Source organism: Equus caballus, chromosome 15, assembly GCF_041296265.1.
Source record: "Equus caballus isolate H_3958 breed thoroughbred chromosome 15, TB-T2T, whole genome shotgun sequence".
NCBI classification, from domain to species: domain Eukaryota; kingdom Metazoa; phylum Chordata; class Mammalia; order Perissodactyla; family Equidae; genus Equus; species Equus caballus.
In genome coordinates, this window is record NC_091698.1 from 67,194,213 (window position 1) to 67,217,715 (window position 23,503).

At 51.0% G+C, this 23,503-nt stretch overlaps 1 protein-coding gene across 1 annotated transcript in view; it reads left to right on the top strand.

The window, feature by feature from the left end:
* Positions 1-3,657: 3,657 nt before the first annotated feature.
* Positions 3,658-23,503, top strand: part of KCNK12 (potassium two pore domain channel subfamily K member 12) — a 52,766-nt gene continuing 32,920 nt past the window's right edge. Inside the window, exon 1 of the mRNA XM_023619125.2 lies at positions 3,658-4,241. Coding sequence (XP_023474893.2) covers positions 3,851-4,241 — 391 coding nt within the window. The 5' untranslated portion in view covers positions 3,658-3,850. The remainder of the gene's footprint in view (positions 4,242-23,503) is intronic.

Below are 23,503 nucleotides of genomic sequence, written 5' to 3' on the forward strand. Positions count from 1 at the left end.
ACATTGAACTTATCCACTCATCAGTTGATGGGCATTTGGGTTGTTTCCACTTTTTGGCTATTATGAATAATACTGCTATGAACATCCATGTACAAGTTTTTGAGTGGACGTATGTTTTCATTTATCTTAGGTATATACCTAGGAGTGGAATTGCCCATTGATTGTGTTTGACCTTACCTAATTTCCCTGGTTAACACTCCTGCCATTGTGTTTTCTTTTATAAAAGACAGAAAGACTCACAGAGAGAGACAGAAAGAGGCTGTACCTGCTCAAGTGTCCTGTCTGAAGTTCTCAAGGACATGGCAGAATCAAATGATCTTAGGGTTGAAATGATGGGGCATCAAAGCGATTGGGTCAAAATACCCTACAAAGAAAAAGTTTACTGGAAAAAAGGTCTAACCTGAGTTAAGCTGCATATTTGAAGAGCTAGAGAGGAGGAGATAGAAGATGGCACTCCAGCAGGGGCCATAGTGCAAGCAAAGGGCTAGAGATCAGGCTGAGTGTGGAGCACTTGGGGTACAAGTGAGAGGCAGTAGAGGTGAAGCTGGAATGACCTATTGGGCATCACGGCCTCAAGGGTTTAAAGACTAAAGCTTGGGCAGAGCCACGGGAGACTATGATCTACGGACATCAGTCATATGATCAGATCAAATAGGCATGATCACAGCAATGACTGGCAGGTGCAGGGAGGATGGACCTAAGCAGGGAGACAGGTGAGACAGCAAGCCCCCATCCTTAGGAGGCTGTTGTAGCAATTCATAGCTGAGATAAGGGCTTTGAGGACAGCCAGCTAAAAGTCAGTGACTCATATAGTGATTTAGCGGGCAAAAGTGGCATTCATCATGGGGCTGGTTCCCCAAAGGACCCATGGCTAAATGCAGGGAACTCATCATTTTCCTATTATATAAATTGATTAGGTCATTCGGAGTTGAGATTGATGCCAGGGGTTTGCTGCTAATCAAGCTAGAATAACAAGCTGGAGGACAAGGCAGGTCCTCTGCCAACTGGACAAGGAGCTGATCCAGAGGCAGAGAACACTGCAGCGAAGCACTCTGTCCCTGCCCTGGGAGTCTGGGTGAAGAAAGCCACTGAGAGCTCTGGCACCACCCTCAGCTTCATCTAGAGACTCCAGAGCCAACTCCTAGAATGACACTTCTCAGGGATTCTGTCAAAGGTGACCAGTCAAGTGGAATCCAGCCCTGGAGGTCTATGGCTGGGCTGTCCTCCCTGCCAGCAGGAGCTTGTAGAGATAGGGTTAGGGGAACAGGTTGGGGTGACACCAGTGAAGAACTCAGGGGAGGCAAAGGCTTGGAGAGAGTGCTTGAAGTACATTTTGCCAATAATAACAATAGTCTGACATGGTAATAATTTATGTTTGTATAAACCTCCCACTGTGCTCTAGAAAAAGGAGGAGGGGACTCTGCCTTCTCAGCAGTTGAGATGTTCTTCCCTTCACACAAGGGTTCCCCTGTCTCTTTCTAAGAAGATCGCTGCAAAACTAGCCACAGCCACCCAGTGCCAGGAAGCTTGGTTCTGACTATGGTGGTGGTAGTCTCTCCCCACCTGTCCCCTCCCTAACACAGAGGGGAGTGCAGTTGGCTCCATCTACAAACTGGAGCAGCATTTCTAGGAAGATCCAAGACTCCAACATGCCCTTGTTTGGGAAAATCGATGTCCCAAGTCAGACGCCTTTCAGCTTTCCAACAACTCTCCTGTTCCCCACTCCCGTGTCCATGTCGGGGCATGGGGTCAGAGGTGCCCTAGTTCCCAGGTGATGAAATGCTCAGTGAGTGAGTCCCTTCATTCAGGGACCACTTTGAGCACCATGACCCTTAGGGGACGGAGGTTACTGCTACCACTTTGGGTGGACCTTAGCTTGAGTGTGTTCTACTGTGAAGACCAAACACAGCGGGATTTGGGGTGAGGGGCCAGTTTTGCCTTTTGCCACAGTTCAGCCACCTAGGGTATCTAAGCATAGTCACCATGATTATCTTTACTTTCTGTCATCTGTGTCTCTCATCATCGTCAGGGGCCGCCTCTCCTGTGAAAGGGGGACGGACAGAGAAGGGGCTGGCAGCCGGCTGAGGACGGTTTTCCATCTGTACCAAGGGCGTTCCTCGACACAGAACTTTGTGTGCCAGGTCAAGCCGGCCTGCGGCCAGTGGAGAAGCCCCCGCGGTAGGGCGGAGCACCCACGGTGTTTCCCGGTCGTGGCAGGGTGGAGGGGGCGACAATTTCCCCCGGGCGCTCAAGAGCACCCTTCCCCCCACGGGCCTCCGGGGAGCCAGCTAGAGAACTCCTCCCACACCTCCTCTATCCGCCCTGCCGCAGCCAGGTTCTTATCCAAGCTCCCCAACCCGGGGCTAGAGGGGTCAGGGAGCTGGGGTGGCGAGAGGGGACCTAGCAGCCGGGTGGGCCTGGACGCTTCCTTCTCCCGTGGCGCCTCGATCCCCTACTAGCGCTTGACTCCTCCCCTGTCTCTATTCCGCAGCATCCCCGCCCAGGCAGCACTCTGCTTCAGCGACCGCACCTGCCTCCGGTTGGGGGCGGGGGGTACACACAAGCGGTAGAAAGGGAAACAGAGAGGGTTTGGGGAGCACAGAGCAGCAAGGTGACCGGCCTCGCCCCGCGCGGTGGACCCCCGCAGTCATAGCGCCTCCCGCCCGGGGGCTGCGGCACCGATGCGCTGTCCGCGGTGCTGACGCCGGCCGCTCGCTCAGTCGGGAGGGGGAGGAGACGCCCTCCTTCCGCGGTCGCCCCGAGCTGTGTGACCCCACCCCCACTCCTTCCCAAGCAGGATCGTTTCCCCAGAGGAACCCTCCGAGACCTGGCGCTGCGAGACCCGGATCCAGAAAGAAGAAGGGAGCGAGAGGGAACTTAAACTTCAAACTGGAGCCCGAGAACCCGGTGTCGAGGGACTCGGGTCCTGCGGCCCCCAGGCCCTGAGACCGCAGGGCACCATCAAGTTGAGCAAAGTTTGGAAGCAGCTTGAAGCTTAGGGAGGGATTCCAGAGCCCAGGCGCAGGAAGGGGCCGGACCGGGTTCCCCAGAGGGGTGGTAGCCAGCACCGCAGTCCGGACACCTGCTTCGGCGCCCCGCATTAGTGCCGCCAGAACGCCCGGGAGGCGTCGCAGCAGTCCAACTCCCCACCCCTTCCCTCCCTTCCTTACTCCCCCCCCCCCACCCCACCCCGCCAACAGCCCGCCCCGGGCGCCGGTGACTCCGCCTCTCCGTGCCGGGAGGCTCTCCGGCTGGAGCTGGAAAGGGAGCGCTTCCCCGGACTCGGCTCGGTTCTGAAGCTCTGAAGCCGACGCCGCTAGCTCAGGCCCGGGGGCGGGAGCTGGACTGCCCGCGCAGCCTGCGCCTGGGAGCCGCCGAGCCGGGAACGCCTCATGGGACGCCCCCGGGGGCTCTCTTCACGTCCTGCTGCCGCGTCCCAGTCCTAGGCACCCGGGCTTCACAGCCCGCCCTGTCCGCAGCCCGCGGCCTGCCTGGAGAGGAGTATGAGGCCCGGGGCCCCGCGGACGCCGGCCACAGGGCGGCAGGGGCCTAGCTTCAGACCCCTGTGCCCGAGGGCGGCGGGTGAGGAGCCGCGGGAGCCAGCGAGGCGTCGGGGCGCGGAGAGGAGCGCCCCAGCCCGGGCGCCCGAAGGGCCGCGGGACCCGTGTGCGGCCTGAGCGCCGACGAGGAGGCGGAGGCGCCCCGCCGTCCGGGCTCTGGAGGAGACGGCGAGGGGCTCCGCTGCGGCCCCTGACCCCTGGCCACCATCCTCACGCTTCTGCTCCCGCGGGGGGGATGTCGCGGCCCGGGCTCCGAGCGCCGCCCCGGCCCCTGGGCTGAGCTCCGGACCATGTCCTCCCGCAGCCCCCGGCCCCCGCCCCGCCGCTGCCGCCGCCGCCTGCCGCGCCCCTCCTGCTGCTGCTGCTGCTGCCGCCGTTCGCACCTCAACGAGGACACGGGTCGCTTCGTGCTGCTGGCGGCGCTCATCGGCCTCTACCTGGTGGCGGGCGCCACAGTCTTCTCGGCGCTCGAGAGCCCGGGCGAGGCGGAGGTGCGGGCGCGCTGGGGCGCCACGCTGCGCAACTTCAGCGCGGCGCACGGCGTGGCCGAGCCGGAGCTGCGCGCCTTCCTCCGGCACTACGAGGCCGCGCTGGCCGCTGGTGTCCGAGCCGACGCGCTGCGCCCGCGCTGGGACTTCCCTGGCGCCTTCTACTTCGTGGGCACCGTGGTATCGACCATAGGTGAGCGGCCCGCCCTGCGCGCGTCTTTCCTCTCTGCGCCTTCCACCTGCCGCCCTTTCCACCGCCGGGCGGCTCGGTCCGCGTCCGTCGGCTTCCCCCTTTCCGTCTAATGCCCCATTGCCTACTTTCGTCCCGCTCTCTCCTCTCCTCCCATCCCCCTCCTCCTGCCCCTTTTCTCTCTTAACTGGCTGTCGTCGTGGGAGGTGACCTGAGAGGCCCATCTCTGGCGCTCCACTGGTGACTCGCCTGGCAGTGAGGCCGAATGGGGAGAAGCCTAACCAGGCGCTGGGCAGCCCCGGGGCCGCCCGCTCTCCAGTACTTACCAGCTCCAGGAGCTAACCTCTGTGCGCCTCAGTCACCTCCTCTATAAAAGGACGTCTGAGAATATGTGTCAAGGGCATTTGGCTTCCTTCCTGTTCCCTACGCTCCCTGGGCCTCAGTTTCCTCACCCAGGTAATTTGGAAAGCCCTTTACCCCTCCACTCACAGCGTTTTTCTCTAGATCTTCTCTCTCCTTTCTTCTTTTACCACGCGCTCCCCCTCAGCGTCCTCTAGCCCTGTTACCTGGGGAGGGCGACCACTTTCCCCAGAATCTCTTTCCTAGATCTCCTTCCCACCCTCTTCTTTCACAGTCTACACCATCTCCTCCCCAAAGAAAAGCCCGTTAGACTTGGCGGTCAGGACTTCAGGCGCTCTTGTTCTGGGCCCCCCTTGGTTTTCTTCCCCTTCTCCCCCACCTCCCCTCCCAACTTCCCCTCCAATTTCTTTACCTTTCTTCTTTGTTACTGTGCCATCTTTTCCAACCAATAGTGGCACCAAGGGGTAGTTGGGAGAGAGGGGGAAGTTTCTCTATACTTTCCATCATCTCTTCTCCCTATTTTTGGTATAAAATGTTCATGGTTTTGCTCCCTTACCAAAAATGCTGTGTAAATAATCCTTAAAGCCCCCCACTTCTCCCACTTTCACCCCTCTTCTGAGCCTCTCCTGTAGAGATTCTGCAGCCACCACTGCTGCCCACTCCACCCCTTCCCTCTCTTTCTTCTCCTCTCACCCACTTTCCCCATCTCACCCTTTCCCTGGGCTCTGGGTGTCATGTGAAAGCAACCTCCTCCCCAGTTACTGTACAGAGTACAGAATAAATACAAGATTTTCACTTTGGCAAGACTTTGTGTGTGTCCCATCCACTCCTGCTTCAAGACCCAGGGTGGGAGAAGGCACTTGGCCAGTCTTACCTCTAGTCACCCCAAGGCACTGTGCCTTGATGGTTGTTTTGGAGGAGGGGGTTGGATTCACTGGGTGGAGAAGTGAGGGATTTCACACCTTCCGTGAGTGGGTTCTGGACTGGTTTGGTATGCCAGCTTAGAGACAGGGGCATGGACTAACTGATCAGTGTAAGCCATTGCAGATGGCTGCTGGGAGGCAGAGAGAAAGACTGCATCCCTGTGCAGGATGTGAACAGCTAGAGATGTCTCTCTGAGTGTATATGTATAGTCTACAAAAGGGCTTCCTTGCCTTCAGTGATTTTTCATGTGTCATGCTTGATCTGATTATTTTAAATAGAAAAGGCAAATATGGCCCAAGTCCAAAGTACACACAAATTGGATAAAAATACCCTTTAAAAGCTATATCATGTTGTTATGGTGATTGAAGATATAAAATGACCCCCTCAAAAAAATCCCCTTTTAAGAGCTGCATCAAGTTACTATAGCAACTTGAATTTTTTTAAGTGCTTTAAAAGTACTAAGGATGCTTAGTCCTGGAGGATGATATCATACATTCATTGCTCATTATTGATTTGTCCTCTTCCTCTTCTAAACACACCTTTTTGCCCTCTTCCACCTAGAGGCACACCTGTGCACATATTGGGTGGCCACAGCATCTCTCTTCTGGTGACATGCTCTGGCTTTAGCTTCCTCATGGAACCCACAGGCTGAAAGGGAAGGTGTTAACAGTGTCCTCTCCTCCTACAGGCCAAGAGTCCATCCAGATGGGGCCCCATTCCAGTGACCTATGTTCTCTGTGCCTCTCTGATGAGCTCCCATCAGTTTCTTCATGCACTGCCCACCCTTGGCTTCTTAAGCTTCTCTCAGGCTCTTTGCACAAAATCAAGTCAGTGTGTTGGCAGATTGTTCCAAGCCCCAGCCTTTAATCTACTGGCAGGATTGGTTGTTCTTTAGTCAAGCGGAAAAGAACTATGTTCTTTTTCTTGATTTGTGTTTTCAGATGTTAGGCAAGCGGTGTAGGAGGGCTACACCGAAGCGTGTGGCCGTGTTACAAAGGACCCAGCACATTGTTTCCAAAATCTGCTGCAGGGAGACCTTCATCTCTGAGGGAAGCTGCACTCAGGGACCAGAACTAGCCTATGGACAGCTCAGCATTGAACTAGCCCTTTGCAGGGGTTCCAGGATGGCCACATGAGTACTGGCGTCTCTGTCAGTTATCCACCTGTTGTCGTGGTCTGGGGCAGTGATTCAAATTGGTCACTTCTGTCAATCAGATAAGTTCTGCCGAATCCTCAAGTAGCATGATTGTCATTTCAGCCTTCTCTTTCAAAATGTACTTGGATGAGATTTAAGTAAAGACATACGTATGTCAGCTTCTCTTCTGCTTACATAGTTCCTTTCCCTCAAATGCCCTGAGTCTTCAGACTATTATTATTATTATTGGTGTTTTTATGGATTCAGCAGCTCTGGAAGCCAAAGCTCAGTCCAAAGTGGGCTGTCACGATTCTCTGTCTGCCACTTCACTTGGTGCAGAGGAAAATTAGCATGCACTCAGGTTTTTTTTGATCAGTGAATATCACAGTATGTATGGTCCATGCAGCAGTGTAGACATTTCTTTTTTGTGTTGTGTAGACCAAGCTAAATGATTCATCTAGACTTTAGTATAGAAAACTCTTCCTCCGTTCATTCCATAAATATGATGTGTTGTGTATGTCAGGCCCAGCACTATATTTTGAAAGGTTAAACCATATTCCAGCATGGGCAGTTGGATTGCAGCGTTTAGGGGCACCATATCTTGGCTGTCCTCACTAAAGATGATTCGAATAAGAAGGGGACCTTTGGTCCAATTCCATGTGGCACAGAGTATTAAGGGACTTGTCTTAGGTTACAGTTAATGATGTGTTCAGCCAGTTCCAGAATCCAAGTTATGCAGTGTTTGTTCTACTAATTTTATGCATAGAATGTGTCCACCACATTCTTGTTTGAGATTGACATATTTAATAATGGGTGTGTGTCTGTCTGTATGAGTGTGTGTGTGTTGTGTCTGACACCAGGGCAGGGCTGGGCAGGAGGATTGGTCTGTTGGTCAGGCCAAGAACTGATTAAGTCCAGAGAAAGCTTGAAGGACCAGACATATCTTAAAGGTCAGACAGACTAGAAGTGTCTGGCAGGTCTTGGACAGCTGGGAAGGCAAGAGCTGGTACCAAGAAGGTCAGAGACAGGAACACTAACAAGTAGGAGACTTCTGGTAAACTCTGGTCCAGGGACAGAAGCCACTTTCTCTCTACTTTCTTTTGCACCAGTGTATGTGTGTTTTGTGTGTGCATGTGTGCAGGAGAGGGGAGGAAAGGGTAGGAATGGGCCTTCAGCTAGAGGGAGACATAGAAGAAAAATTCAAGTGTGGCTGTGTGTGCTCAGGGTTAGATGGAATACCGTGATGAGATGGAATGTTTGTCCTGACATTTGGCTTGAACAGGGCCCCGTATCCAGAACTAGGCACTTTGCAATTGCATAGACATATGTGAGTCCACATGACAAAGACCCAGCAGAAAAATTTGCCAGTGATGGTTCAGCAGTAGTTGAGGCCATATAGCAAGTCAATCTGAATGGCTCAGGCAAAATAAAAATCCACTTTGTGGTGTAAATTATTCATATTGATTGCTTACACTGAACTGAAATCCTGGGTAATTATTATTTCTCTCATTTATGCTCTGTGACATAGTCCCAAGGGGTTGAAATCAAGTTTGCTTTAATGTGAATGCATCCATTTATTCATTCCTCCATTTAACAAAATCTGACACAAGCGTAACTCATTATAGATGCGTGTGTGGCCTTTGGCGTGTCATTAGCTGCATCTCCTGGGTTACATGAACTCCTAAAGACAAAGACAGTGGCTCTTTTCGTATTAATACTATTCTTGGAGGCAGTGCTCTAGCTCAAAGAAATCAAACAATCCAAAGGGTATTAATCCATCATTTCACATCCTGAAGGATGTTTTATTGGTTTTCTTTGAAAAGATTAAAAGGAAAATCTCCACTGGGGTTTTAATTATGCAACTACTGTCAGATTTACACATAGGGAAGAACATATTTAAAAGTCTTTCTCAAATGGCAGCTTGATATAAACAGAAATATTTTTGCTTCCTTTTATTAGGTTTTCTGGCAGCGTATTTTAGCTATAAAGCTAGAACCATGCCGCTATAGACGGGATGGTGTAGGTATGAGAGTTGTCACTTTTGGCACTGCATAATTTAGCCTGCTACTTTCAGAATTAGGCACACTTAATTATTCCACCGCAAGATTAGTAACAAGTCCTAACTTTTTTCCTCTTTTTTAACATGGATTTTTTTAAATGTTTTTGCTTCAAAAGAAACTAAGACATTATAAGACTGAAATGTCACTACCACATTGACATTCAGTTTTCTTCTAACGTGTATGTAATCCGGCTGAAGGTGGTTCTGATACCAGGAGAGAAATACGTTGCCCAGAAGGAGAGGAGCACCTTTCCTCGCTTGTTGCCCTCATCAACTATTTTTTATTGAAAGATGATCCTAGGACAACTTTGAAGGACGTTTAGGAAAAACATACAGCATTAGATTTGAAGCTCTGGATGGAGAGCAGGAAATGCATTCCCACTCGCTGCTCCAGCCTCAGCACCCAGCACAGGACCCAGCACATAGTAACCACTCAATAATTATCTATTCAATGAATGCAACAAGTCGCCTGTAATACGACTGCCCTAATACAATTCTTCATTTTTGCAAGTTGCCCTGCAGTTCTTTGTCGTGACTTTTGTAGAGAAAAGAAAGGGAACTAACTGATCTGTGCTGAGCTGCTTCTTTTTTTATCTTTTGTTAACTTTTTATCATCAATGTTTCCACACAGCCTTCACACACTGATTTTAGTGGGTGCATAATATTCCATCTAGTTGATGTTCTGTAATTTACTAGCCCTGTTGCTGGGTGGCTGGGTGGCTCCCTGTTTGGGGCTATTTTGACTAATGCCACAGTAACCATCATTATGCAGATGGCCTTTTCTTTCTGTCATGTCTCCTTGGGTTGAATTCCCGGGGGTGAAATTGCTGAGTCAATGGATACTGCTGTCTTCATGGCTCTTGTGGCTGGACCCTTGGGAATGAGAGACTGTCTGGTCTCTGCTGAGCTGAGCCTACACCTCTACAAAGCCACACAGAGATTGGACCGTTTTCCAGCTAATTGTTCCATGGAAACAGGCCACAGATCCACTTAGTTTTCTCCAGGGTTGCACTCAGTCCTGCGGACCGAGCAACCCCCTGAACAAGGCTATGGCTTCAGCATCTTCAGCCTCCCTTGCTCTGATGAGAGCCGCTTCCTTTGGAAGGTTTTGAGTGAGTGGAGAAGGGCAGGAAGGAGAAACAGATGGAGCAGCTTCCAGGCCACGAGAAACTGAGAGAGACAAGGATACCTGGACCGTCTTCCCTCCTGTGCCCTGCACTCCCAGGCGTGGTCTGCCGCCACTCCTGGACCAAGCCAGCTGAAGGAGAGCGTTCTTCCCCTTGGTGCTGACTGTGCCCAAGGGCCCCAGCCTGGAACTGCCCAGAATTGTGCCACGTGGAGCAAAGATCTACCCCTAGAGTGTTCCAGCTAGATAGCACTGTAAGAATCCTCCAGAACTTTCCCTAAGCATTTAGGCCATTTTGTCAACAAAAGGCAACAAACAGCCCATTATAAAAAACAGACAGTAGCAGAGCTGCCCTAATTGGGAGGAGGGGCTGGAGCCCTGCCCATTGGGCCTGCCTTGGAGGCCATGCACTCTCCAAAGGCTTCTCTGAGGAGCCCTAGAGCTCCTCCAAGACCAACCTGAAGAGAGCTACTTGGCCTTGTTCCTCATTTTACATAAGGTTCAGAGAGGGAGAGAGGTTGCCCAAGGTTACACAGCAAGTCAGAGGGGCATTTGCCGAGAGCTAGAGCTCACTCAGAACCTCCCTGTGTGGCTTCTGAGGTCCTTGACCTCAGGCTTGAGCTCTCACCCTGACTGGAAGAGGTTCCTGAATACTGTGGAAGGTGGATCTCTCTGTCTCTCACCCGCACACACACAGAGCCCAAATGATGGGACAAGTACAGAACCAGAACAAGCCATGGTTCTTCAGAGCAGGTACCAGGCTTCCCAGAAGGGTGAGTGTTAAGCTGTACATGAAGGAGAAAGGGGAAGAGCTTGTAGAGAGGAGGGTAGGGCGTCTGAAGGGCAGCAAAGTCAGTTGAGTGCCTGGGAGGTGTCCTCCAGGGAAAAGCTCCTGCTCAGTCTGACGGTCCTGGTGGAGCCTTGGGTCTGTGTTCGAAGGTGGAGTTCCGGCCCCCTCCCCCGTCAGCTACAGTGGGACTCCCCTTGCCATTGTGTGGCTGCCTCAGATTCAGAGGAGCTGGAAACAGAGCAAGAGGCCCTTATGGTCCTGTGGTCACCCCAGCCCTGGGTCTTCCCCCAGTCTTCTGGCCCTGCCCTTGCTCCTGCCCAGCTCCACTGTCTTTCCCAGGATCCAGGGCTGGGACAGGGGCTACCAGCCAGCAAGCCAGAATGTGTGTGAGGCTGAGGTGGGCACACTGGGCAGTCTCAGCCTCTGACCTCACCGGGGGAGGTGGCAGGATTTCTATTCAGGGAAGGCTGGGGAGGCGGAGGGTCTTGAGGCTCTGAGGACATAGCACTTTCCATGGATGGAGAAAAGCCTTTTCACACTACAGGGGAGGTGCTGGGAGAGAGTGGAGAGAGAACTGGAGCCCCTTGGCCCTCACCCCAAGCCAGCTCTTGGCTACCACCGCTGCTGTCAGGCTCTATCCCCAGGCTGCGCTTCCCAGCCAACCTCCTGGTTCTTCCTCAGGGATCTAGGCCTTCTCTTCCAGCCACTTGTGGCTATGATGGAGGATGCTCTGGACCCTGTCTGTGAGTGTGTCATCCCCACTGGGCTTGGGCAACCCGAGCTCAGGGCTAAGCTCCCATCTTATTAGCAGGTTAGTGGTGACTCGTGTGCCTGGGCCTTGAAGGATCAAGCTCTGAGGGACCTGCTCCCTCTGCTTCCCCCAGATCCCAGATGATTCATCCCAGGTGACCCTGGGATGGAGCTTCCAGAATGCTGTAATTTCAAGTTTTACAGAGTATCGATACAGTGTCGTTGTCCTCACAGTAACAGACGGTACAGACTAGGAAGGCAGGGTAGCACAGAGCAGTGCTTCCCAAACTGTAAAGTCTCTGTGAATCGCCGGGCTCTCGTCAAAATGCAGGTTTCTGTTCAGAGGCCTGAGTGCGACCTGAGACTCTGCATTCCTCACGAGCTCCCAGTGATGCCCATGTCGTTGGTTCCCCGTCCACACTTGGACTAGACAAGTATAGAGAAGCAGTGGCAGGTCGGGGACTGGCAGCCTAGACCCAGCTCTGCCACTCTCTGGCTGCGTGGCTTTGGGCAAGACATGTCACCCCCCCAGTGCCTTAGTTTCTCCATTCCTAAAAGGAGAGTGCCCAGAGTCCCTGGGGTCCCTTCCAGCTCTGATGTTCTCATGCCTGGGAGGGCTATTGGCTCACATTCTCCCAGTGCAATTTAGTGGAGACTAGACATACTGGCTCTGCAGCCTGCCCGCTTGGGTTCCAGTCCCAGTTCTGCCACATGCAAGCCGTGTGCTGCTGGTGAGTGGATGTTCCTCCCCTCGGAAGTGAGGGTAACGAAGGTTCCTGCCCCGTGGGGTTACTTTCTGGATTGAATGGGCTGATCCATGGATGCAGTGCCTGGCAAGCCCTGGGTAAGCATCAGCTGTCCGGAGCTGGGCTAGCCCCGCTGGCAAGCCCTGCACTGCCTGACCACGCAGGAGGGAAACTGAGGCACTGCTCACCCCCTGCAGCTCCCCTGGCCACACCCCTCTGTGCACAGCTCTCTGGATGTCAGCCACACCTGCCATGTGCCTCTGCCGCACTCTCATTGGCCTTTGTCTCTGGGGTGCATTGCTGTCCTACGCTGTTACATAACTGGCCTGAGAGGGTGCTTTTAAACGTATTTTCACTGGTTCCTCAACTAGAATGTCTTAATAATTCCTCACGTATGTGTGCTCTTTAATCTTTGTAAAGAACATATTTGGTGACTTACTGAACAAGTGATTGAATGGTGGCATAGACCAGTATCCCCTGGTGATTCTCTGTCCCCCCCTTGCAAAACAGAGCCCTGGGAAGCCCCCCGCCCACCCTCCTGCTTTCCTGGGGGGTTGGGCCTCTTGGAAGTGCGTGGGCTTAGTGGGAGGTCATGGAACTGAGACCAGCAGAGAGGCCAGAGGTGGCTGAGGCCAGGCCCACCACACTTCTCTGAGGTGGGTCCGTGTGGGGCTGCGCTGGAGGCCACTGGAGGATGCACTGTGGCAGACAGCCCTGCTGTGGGTGGGAGCCAGGGTGCTGCTCCAGGGCCCAGGCCCAAACTTCCCTCTATACCCTTCACCCCAGGGCTACTGCAGCTCCCATGATGGGTGGAAGAAGCATTTCCGGTCAGAGGTCTCCTAGGGCGGGACAGGGGAGGTGCAGGGCCCACTAGCATCTCCAGACTCTACCAAGCCAGCAGCCAGGTCCCTTGTTCTGGGGAGCAAGAGGGATAAATGAAACATCACTGGTCTCATTGACTGTCTCCCCCTGTCACACATACACGTGTCATGCTTGCCAGTTTACTGTGTTTTCACCCATGTTTACTCAGGAACCTCCCTCAAACCCTAGGATGGCAAAGAGGATGCTATTATCCCTTTTCATAGATGAAGAGAGAGGCTTAGAGAGGCTAAGCGACTTGCCTGGGGTCACACAGCAGGTGAGTGTATGGCAGAATGGAGGATTCAGGGCTCCTGAATGCCCAGCTTCTTCCCTGCTGCCTCTGAGCTGTGCAGTACTACAGAGGGGAAGCATCACAGCCCAGTCTGGGGTCTGCTGAGTGGTGGGGGCGGAGGAAGAGAATAGGAGGAGGTCTTGAGCAAGGGCTCAAGCACAGCTTAGCACTCACATTTGGCTGTGCTGTGCTCCTGGCAGCCCCAGTGGCTACACCGAACCAAGGGCTGCCTGCTTTCCACCCTTCACAGCCCTGCGCCTCTCTGTGAGGGAGGCTGCCATGCAGACGAGAGAGGGTAGACGAGCATGGAGCTGTGTGCAGAGCTCACTCCAACTTGGGAAGCTTGTGTTGACTGGAGCTGTGGAGACCCGGTGCACCCAGCTCCTGCCCAGAGAGGGAACCCATGACCTGAGAGCCCTCAGCCTCGCACTTGGGAAAGAGCAGTGGACATGGAGAGGCAGGAACAGAAAACCAAATAACCAGAAGATCTGCACTTGAGGACGCCAGCCAGGAAAGTCTGGGGACACGGCCAACTCAGGACAGGGCCTCCCAAGGGCCAGCTGGTTTCCAAGAGACTCTGCCCAAGGTCATGTCCTGGAGGCAAACCTGCCCAGATGTTAGGGGAATGTGTGAAACGAAGCACCTGCCTGTGTACCCCGCTCTCTAGCCACTCTTAACTTCTGGCCATCCCCCTCCCTCCCAGCCCCTCCCCCTCCCCTCCCCGCCCCCCTTCCCCTCCCCTAACCCCTCCCTACTTCCTCCCCAGCCCCACCGCTGAACTCCAGGCACTTCAAGCCTCTGGGGCCATTGGCTCATCTTCTCTCCACCTGGAAGGCCCCTCTCTTTCTCTCCATTTTCTACCGACTGAACTTGGTCATCAAAGCCCAGCTCAAATGGGGCCACTAGAGCAAGACCCTTTAAGAAGTCCCTCTTACTGCCCCCAGACGTGTGATAATTATTTGTGTCTATGCCAGTTTCCCTGGCACTAAGGCAAGCTCTGTTCAGTGGGATAAGGTCTATGGAAAGCTGGCACAGGACCCAGCACACAGTAGGTGTCAGAAATTACTTTCCTTTCATCTTCCTCCAGGTCAGAGCTGTCTTAGCACTGTTTGTCACTGCTACAATTAATAACAATAATAGCCATAATGGCAGCAGCCATGCGTTGAATGACTACTCTGAAGTGGCACTGTGTCTGGAGGTGGAGATAATTAAAGCAAAGAGGTAGTTTCTATAAATCATGGAGCATAATACTTGGCACAAAGTAGGTGATTAATCAATGTATGTTGAGTGGATGGAATGAATAAATGAGTGTGAGTAACTGAAAACCCTGGACCGCTGGAAGTAATATAAAAGGAATGGAAAAAGCTGGGCCCAGGCTGGGCTCCAGGAATCTCCCAGAGCCTTCCTCTCCCTCCCCGCCCCTGGAGCCTGAGGGGCTGGCCGTGCGCTGGGCCATTGGTTTAATGACCTCTCAGGTGTGCAGCAGGCAGCCAGCTCATTCTGGCTGGGGCTCCCCTGGCTGACAGTGCTGTCTCCGTGGCTCTCTGAGTCAGCTTGGTCCTTGTCCTACCCTGCCTGGAGCCGGGCGGAATCCTTGGAATGAAGCCACCCCTAGACGATTCTCAGCCGCAGCCCCTATCGCCCCAGGAGTGGAGGGAAAATTTCAGTCCTGTAGAGGAGGCCAGGCTTCTGGTCCCAGCTCTCCCGTCGACTCAGATTCCCCATTTGGCCCTGGCCTTGGCCACAGCCCAGGCCGCAGGGAGGCCCTGCTGAATTCTGCCACTTAGCCCAGTGGTTCCAGCTGCGCCCTCACCTGCCCATGGCACGCCCTTTAGAAACCAGATGTTGGTTCACAAATTGGACAGAGGTTTAATCAGTAATTAAATGCAATTCCACAAACCAGGAAAAACCACCCCTACCCACACAGCCCAGCACCATCACAATGTCTCCAAAAATACTTGAGGGGGCTTTTATTGGAATTGGGTGTCCCAGCTTTCTGGAAAGTTACAGTTGAGATAAACACAAACCCCGATCATACTCCGCGTGACTTCTTCCTAATCCTTTCCAAGTGGCCGTGATCTCATTCCCTGCTGCCAAGTGTTCTGAATTCTGAGCGCCTCATGGTGAGCTGCTAATGCCAGGACCCGCCAGAAATGCTGCAGGGACAGCCAAGAGGGAAAGGAAATGCAAAACTCTGCCGTGTTGCATTTGTTGGCATCTCCTGTGGGGGTAGGGCGCATCTGGGAGACCATGCAGGCTTCCATTGTTGGATTCTATTTTCAGATGGAGGGCGAGGAAGGAAGACTGAGGGGGCGCTGAGCCAGCTCTGAGTGAGGTCTGGAGGTCCCAGGCGGCAGGCAGGGAAAAGGACCCTGCCTTTGTCAGCGCCCGAGTGGAGCTTCAGGGCCTGGCCCTTCTAGCACCCAGGAGCCTGCCTCTTCTATGCTGTATGCATGGCCCAGTGCCTGGCACAGAGCTTGGCACATGGGAGGGGCTCCAGGAATATTTGTGGAATGAGTGGCTGTTTCCAAGATTTTCAGCTCTACCTAGGCACCAATTTAAGAAAAGGTAAAATATGAAAATTCCCAATCACAAATCAGATGATGATTCACCTTGGAAAAGAAATCTTCAGTTTGCAAAGGGATTCACTCCAGGGCTTCTGGAAGTTGCCAGGCACCCCAGTGCATTTAAAGTGAGAGGCAAGACGCAACCAGTGTGTCAGGAACCCAGCAGCTGCATCAAGTCCCCTTTACTGCCATTGCCGCACCCACACAAGCCACGGCCCCTGATGTCAAGGGATTGTGGTCAAATTAGTGAACAATACACACGACCCAGTGGGCAATTCAGAAGCGTATATGACAGGAGCTGAAGCAGGAAGTGTGCCTGTACTGACTGGCATTGTTCAGGCTGCGGGAGCAGTCCAGCAGACCGGATGTACGCCTAATGTACAGAAAGTGCCTTACAAAGCTCCTTGATATGCCCTGTTCAGCCGGGCAGGTGGATGTGGTTCATGTCTCCATTTGAAGAATAAGAAATCTGCATCACCAGGAGACGGTTGGCCATGCGGTGTTGTGGTTAGGGAGAGGTGCTGAGGCCCTGGTGCTGGGTTTCAATCTCAGCTCCGTCATTCTCTAGCAGAGTTGCCAGGGCACGTCTCTTGCTCATTCACTGAAGAAGTCTGACTCACTGCCTTCCTCTCCACCCACTTCAGTCTCCCATGCATGGCCCATCCAAGACCCCGGGGCTCACGTTCCTTGACCATATCGTCTATGACGATATTTTTCTCCATCCCACCTCTGCCATTCTACCTCTCCCTTGCTATGACCAGTAACTGCACTACCTTCAAAGTTTTTGACTCCAAACCTCTCTCCTTCTGACCACCATCTCCCATCCTCCCAGCTGTCTTCCTCTATTGCCCCCAAATAATAACTCTCGGACTTCAAGCCCCACAGTCTCCTACTCTTACGTTTCCATCATCTTTGGGCTCTCCTTCTTTTCTAATCCAGCTTAGATTTACTCCCTCTGCAGGGACTCTTAACTTCCTTGCCCCGCTCTCCCTTGCTGTACCCCTTCCCCACTCTGCCACCATCAAAATGCCAACTTTCCACCTATTCCTCAGCTGCACCCAAGCAACTGAATGTGTCTGGAGAAAACCATGCAAAGATGCTGATTGATCCAACTTTAAATCAGTGGCCCTGGGTACCAGCTGGACACTCCGACTGGCAGGCCCTCCTACTACCTTCCTACAGAGTCTGCTCACCTCTTATGCCCTGTCTTCCCACCTCCAGTCCCCCATGCCCCTCACTCTCTGCTCACACTTCACTGAGAAGATAAAAGTAATCAGACAGAGACTCTTACCTTCACACCCCCAAATGCACACATCGTGTGGAGCTGCTTTATCTCTTTCAACAGCAGATGAATTGTCCCCTCTCAAAGGCCTACTTCACTGGGTCCCATCCCCTCTGACTTTCTCAAGGCCTCTGTTCCCGCCATTACCCACCCCCAGGCATTGTCAATTGGTCCTCCATCAGTATGCAAACATGCTGTGTTTTCTTCTTTTTTCATTGACCCCGCCCCTGATCCCTGCATTGCCCTCCAGCTGCCTCCCCATTTCTCTGTTCCCCTTTGCCAGAAGACTTCTCAGAAGAGTAATTAACATCTTTCTTCCTCCCCTCCTTTCTCTCCTGGATCTACATCAATCAAGAGTCTACCCCACCTTCCCACTGAGTCTGCTCTTGTAAGATCCCCAGTGGCCTCCTTCCAGCAAATCTGGTGATGACATCCCCGTCCTCATCTTACTCAGCATCTCAGCAACATTTGACGTAGCTGACCAGTCCTTATTCTTGAAATCTCGTTTTCTCTTGGCTTCTGGAACACCACACTCTCCTTAATCCTCACTGGCTGCTGTGCTCAGTTTCCTTTGCTGGATACCCTCCCCTGTGTGACCTCTTGTTGTTGGAGGGCTCCAGGCTCATTCCTCAGACCCTTTTCTTGGGACTCTCTCTTCAGACAATCTCATTTCACCTCTGGGGAGGACAAACTTTTCTCCTCTACCCTCTTATGTTAAGTTTATGGGGTCCTGCAAATTAAATTGACAAAAGACAGATTAACAGGAGAAAGGGCTTATTATGTTTGCATATGAAGGCCTTTAGAGAAAAGAACTGAATACCCAAAGAAGCAGTTAGGCCAGGGGCTTGTAGACCATCTTAACAAAGAGCTATAAAATGTGGAGAAGTTATAAGACAAAAGAAAGGGGTTTTGGTTTTAGGAGTGGTAAATTGTGGGAAGGTAAATACATGGGGAAACTAATACAAGATAGGAGTTGTTTTTGTAAGGCTTATCACGCAGACTGATCCCATGCAGTCTCAGGGTGATAAGAGTACCTTTAGTGATTAAGAGTTGTTCTTCTCTTTCTGGTACAGTTGAGGGGAGGGGGGATACCTTCACAAAAGGAAATTTATGCCCTACATTTAGAAAGATAGGGGAAGGATAGAGAGATTTTCCTGCAACTTGTGTTTCTCCATTGCCTGTGGCTCAAAACAACCCTTATGCCAAGACTGCACGTTTTAGGTTGGCATGCTCTGATCCATTCACACCCCATGGCTTTAAACCCCATCTATCTGCCAGTGACTTCCAGATGAATAACCCCAATCTTCCAGGCTAAGCTTCAAGACCACAGGTCCAAATGCCTACCTGACATCTCCATGTGGATGTCTAATATGTATCAAAACTTAAAAAGAACAAATTGGAACTCTTGATTCCTGCCCTATCCCAGTCTTCCTCATCTCAATAAATGGCACCAACATGAGGAGGTGTCCTGATTCCTCCTTCTCCCTGAACTTCCGTATCCAGCCCATCATCAAATCCTGTCAGTTCAATTTGCAAAATACAGCCTGATTCCATCCATTCATCTCCATGCCCATCACTACTGGTCTCCTCCTACCACCACCATCATCTGATGCTGGGATAACCAAGTCAGTCTCCTAACCTACCCCCAGCTTCCTCTCTGCATCTTGACAACCTCTTCTCCACACAGTTGCCAAGGAGATCTTTAAAGGTATAAATCAGATCAAGTCTTTCCCTTGCTTGAAACGCTTCAGTGACCTCCCATTGCAGGAAATCTGACTCCCCACCAGACCTGCAAGGCCCCTGCTCCCTCTTGGCCTCACTCATGCTGCTCTCCCCTTTGCTCAACTCACTGTAGCCAAACTGGACTTATTAGACCTCAGGGCATTTGCCCTTGCTGTTCCTGCTCCTTGGAGCGTTGCTCCCTGAGTCTTAGCATGCTTGACTTCCTAACCACATTCAAGCCTCAATGTCTAAAGCTAAAATGTCACCCCTTGAGGAACATTCCATGACCACCCTGATCACAGTAGTGTCTGCCACTCACTCCCAGCCACTGTCCATCGCACTCCCCTGTCTTATTATAGCATGTAGCGCTTTCATAAATCATCTGGCTCATGTATTTGTTTACTTGTCTGTTGCCTGACCTCTGGCCACTCCCTGCTCCATGTGTGCAGGGCTCTTGTCTCTCTCATCCACTGTTATATTCCTACTGCCTAGCACAGCACCTGGTGTTCGTTGAACAAATGGGTGAACTTCCAAAGCTTCAGTTTTAACATCTATAAAATGGGAGTAATAATAGTGCCTATCTCACAAGGGTGTTGGGAGAATTACATCAGACCCTGAGTGTAGGTTCTTAGTCTGGCCCTGGCATTTAATAAGCACTCTAAAGTGAACTAGTCTTTTTATTAATAAATAATTTGGCAGGGCCAGCCCAATGGCATAGTGGTTAAGTTCACGCACTCCTTTTCAGTGGCCTGGGATCGCAGGTTTGGATACCAGGCGTGGACCTACATACCACTCATCAAGCCATGCTGTGGCAGCATCGTGTAGAAAATAGAGGAAGAGTGGCACAGATGTTAGCTCAGGGCCAATCTTCCTCACCAAAAATAATAATAATAATGATAATAATTTGGCTGAGGTCACACAGACAGTGAGTGACAAAGCTGGACCCTGAGCCGAGGTCTCTGACCCCCAATCCTTTGCTCGTTCCACTGTATCTGATGCCACCTCTCGGGTTGCGGGGTAGGTAGGCCTAGGGGCACAGTGTGAGTGAGGTCAGGACCAGCCTGCCTTCGGCTTGTTAAGGGACAGTGACGGGTAAAACTGCTTTGGTAAGTTTAGGTCATGGCGGAGGGCCTGGAAAGCCAGGCAGAAATGTTCAGACTTGGCATGGGGAGCAATAGGAGCCATTATGTGTTCTTGGGCGGGAGTGTAATGTGATGATGAGTGTTTTAGAAGAGCATTCTGGCTCATTAGTCGCTATATAGTTATGCCATTAAATCAGGCAATCTAGTTAGTCTAAATTGTTGGTCTCTAGACTGCCTGGAAACAACCAGATAATTGTGAAGTCCCTTGTTTTGGCTGATCACTTTGAACATTTAAATCAGCCCACTATCAGCTGTCCCTTTCACTTTATGGGGAGCTTATGTGTCTCCATGGGTGGTAAATCCTTGAGGAGCATGTGCTTAGTTTGTATATTCAGCTCTGAACTGCAATGTGATTCCAAACTCATTCAAAAGGATTGCCAATGAGTATTGTTTCTTCATGAGCTCTAAGTGGCTCATGATCTATGATAGCTATAATTTTATTTTATATCTACTGGGTACACACTTTGAATGAGAGTTAGCAGAATTTGGCGTGTTAGACTTAGCAGCTATATACAGATCTTTCTCACAAGGATGTCTGCCTCACAGGGTTGTGGGAAGGACCATCACATAATAGGCCGAGGGTCAATAAATGTTCGTTCATTTGTTTATGTGGCAACTCAGGATGCTGAATGTTTGTATGCAGAGTGAATTGGATTGAGGGGCTAGAGACAGAGGCCGGGGATCCTGTGGCCTTTGGAAAGGAGCAGAAGAGAAGTTGTAAGAGATGTTTTCAGGAGCCAATGGCAGGATCTGGTGATTGGCTCTCAATGTGACTGGACACAATCCTCCACTAATCTTGGGTCTTCTTGCTCTCTGTTCCTCCCTCATTTCTTGACTTCAAGGTCACACAGGAAGATTCAGGGAAAGGGGCTGACTGTGGGCCTGGGCATCTCTCTGATGCATCCAGAGATTTGTGTGTATGTCTAATATTGGGAGGAAGGCAGTTGAGGCTGCTGCAGCCACACAGGAGGTGGGGAGTGAAGTCAGGCTGAGGCTGGAGGAGAAAGCCCCTCCTCTAAAGCTGGGCTCTGTGGGCAGCCCTCCCCTCCTGCTCCAAGATTGCTGAGGCTAGCCTCCGTGCCCTGCAGGTGAGGAAGGCACTGGGGGAGAGTGACAAAAATGCAACAGAGGTTGCTGTGCAGCAGTGACCTTAATTCATGGCATCTTTGCCCCTAGAGTCACCTTCACCTCCAACTAAATCCCTGCTTTATTTCTTTTTAATGTTTTTCCATAAAAATTCTTTTATAGCTGTTTATAGCTGAAGGACACCCTAGCTGCCGACTTGGAGCTGAGTGCTCTGATTAATTCTATCCCAGTTCCTGACCCTGCCCTCTTTCCCAAGGCTGAGGAGGGAGGAAGGAGGTGATGCAGATCCTGCAGGGAAGGCCCAAGTTCTCTATGTAATGTGATCAAATGAGCCAGCATCCGAAAGGCCCCGCTCTTCCCCCTTGTAATGTTTCCAACCCCAGAGTTGTGCCACTGTAGTAAAACACGTGTCATTTAGAGCTCCTCCCAGCCCCTTTGAGTTATGCACAGGGCACCAAAATGTTTTTATGCATCAAGGAGTCCAGAACTGGAGAGCTCCAGAAAAACTTGAGATATGGATGCAGTGTGTGTGTGTGTGTGTGTGTGTGACTGATTTCACATTCTACATACAGCAGTGAACAAGTAGGCAAAGTCCCCACCCTACGGAGCTGAGATTCTAGTTAGGGGAGATAGGCAGTAAACAAACAAACAAGTGTCAGATGTTAATAAATGCTACAAAAAGAAAAAAAGCAAGGTAGGAGAATGGAGAGTGATGGAAGTGGGAGTGCTATTTTTGATAGGGTGATCTAAAAGGGTCTCTGATGACATGACCCATGAGCAAAGACGTGGAGTGAAGCAAGAGAGGGAGCCATGGGGCTATTTGGAGGAAGATTATTCCAGCAAGTGCCAAGGTCCTTAAGCAGGAGCTTGCGTGGTTTGCTGGAGGAGCAGAAGGACGCGAGCTTGGGTGGAACAGTGTTTGGAGGAGGGTCAAGTGGGAGAGTGTCAGAATGTGAAGCCAGAACAGTAGTCAAGGACTGAATCGTGTAGGGTCTATGGGCCATGGCAAGGCCTTTGGATTTTACTCTGAGTGAAATAAGGAGTCTTTGGAGGGTTTTGAGAAGAGGAGTGAGATGATCTGATATATTTTATGATCTGGCTACTGTTCAAGAAAAACCTGTAGGGGAGCAAGTGTAGAAGCATGGAAACCAGTTAGGAGGCCTTTGAAATACTCCAGGTGAGAGATGATGGAGACCTGGGTCAGGGTGTAATTGGCAGAGCCCAGGAGAAGGGATTAGATCTTTCAGAAAAGACACATTCACTGATACATTCACTGGGTGTAGAAATCTTAGTTCGAGGTTTGTTGGTTTTTTCTTTCAGCATTTTAAAGATTGTTTCCTCCCTTGCATAGTTTCTGATAAGAAGTCTGTGATTTTTATCTTTGTTTATATGAAGTAAGGTGCCCTTTTTTCTCTGACTACTTTTTTGAAGAAGAAGAAGAAGATTAGCCCTGAGCTAACTACTGCCAATCCTCCTCTTTTTGCTGAGGAAGACTGGCCCTGAGCTAACATCCGTGCCCATCTTCCTCTACTTTATACATGGGATGCCTACCACAGCATGGCTTTTGCCAAGCGGTGCCATGTCCGCACCCAGGATCCAAATCAGTGAACCCCAAGCCGCCGAGAAGTGGAACGTGAGAACTTAACCACTGCGCCACGGGCCCACCCCATCTCTGACTGCTTCTAAGATTTTTCTTCATCCCTCATTTTCAGCAGTTTGATTTTGATGTGCCTTGGTGTGGTTTTTTCCTTGTGTTTATCCTCTTTGGTGCTTACTGAACTTCTTGGATCTGTGTGTTTATAAATTTGATCAACTCTGAAAAATTTTTGACTTATTTATTCAAATATTCTTTTTGTTACCCCCACCATCTCTTTTTGGAATCCAATTACACATATGTTAGACCACCTGATTTTGTCTCACAGGTAACTGAAGCTCTTATCTTTGCTTTCTTTTTTGTTCTTTAGTCTTTTTTTCCTTATTCTGCTTTATTGTGGATAGTTTCTATTGCTGTGTCTTAAAGTTCAGTCTGTTTTTTCTGCAGTGTCTAATCTACTCTTACTCCTATCCAGTGAAATTTTCATTTCAGATATTATATTTTTTATCTCTAGAAGTTCAACTTAGTTCTTTTTTATTTTTTCCATTTCTCTTCTCATTGTGTTCATCTTTTCCTCTAAATCCTTAAGCATATTTAACATATTTATAACAGCTGTTTAAATGTCTTTACTTCCCAAATCTCTAGCATTTCTGGGTCTGTTTCTGTTGACTGATTTTTCTCTTGTTTGTGGATTATATCTTCCTGCATCTTTGCATGTGTGATCATTTTTTATTAGAGACATTGGGAATTTTATATTTTTTGATGCTTGATTGTGTTGTACTTCTTTAAAAAGGGTTGGACTTTGTTCTGGCAGACAGTTAAGTTACTT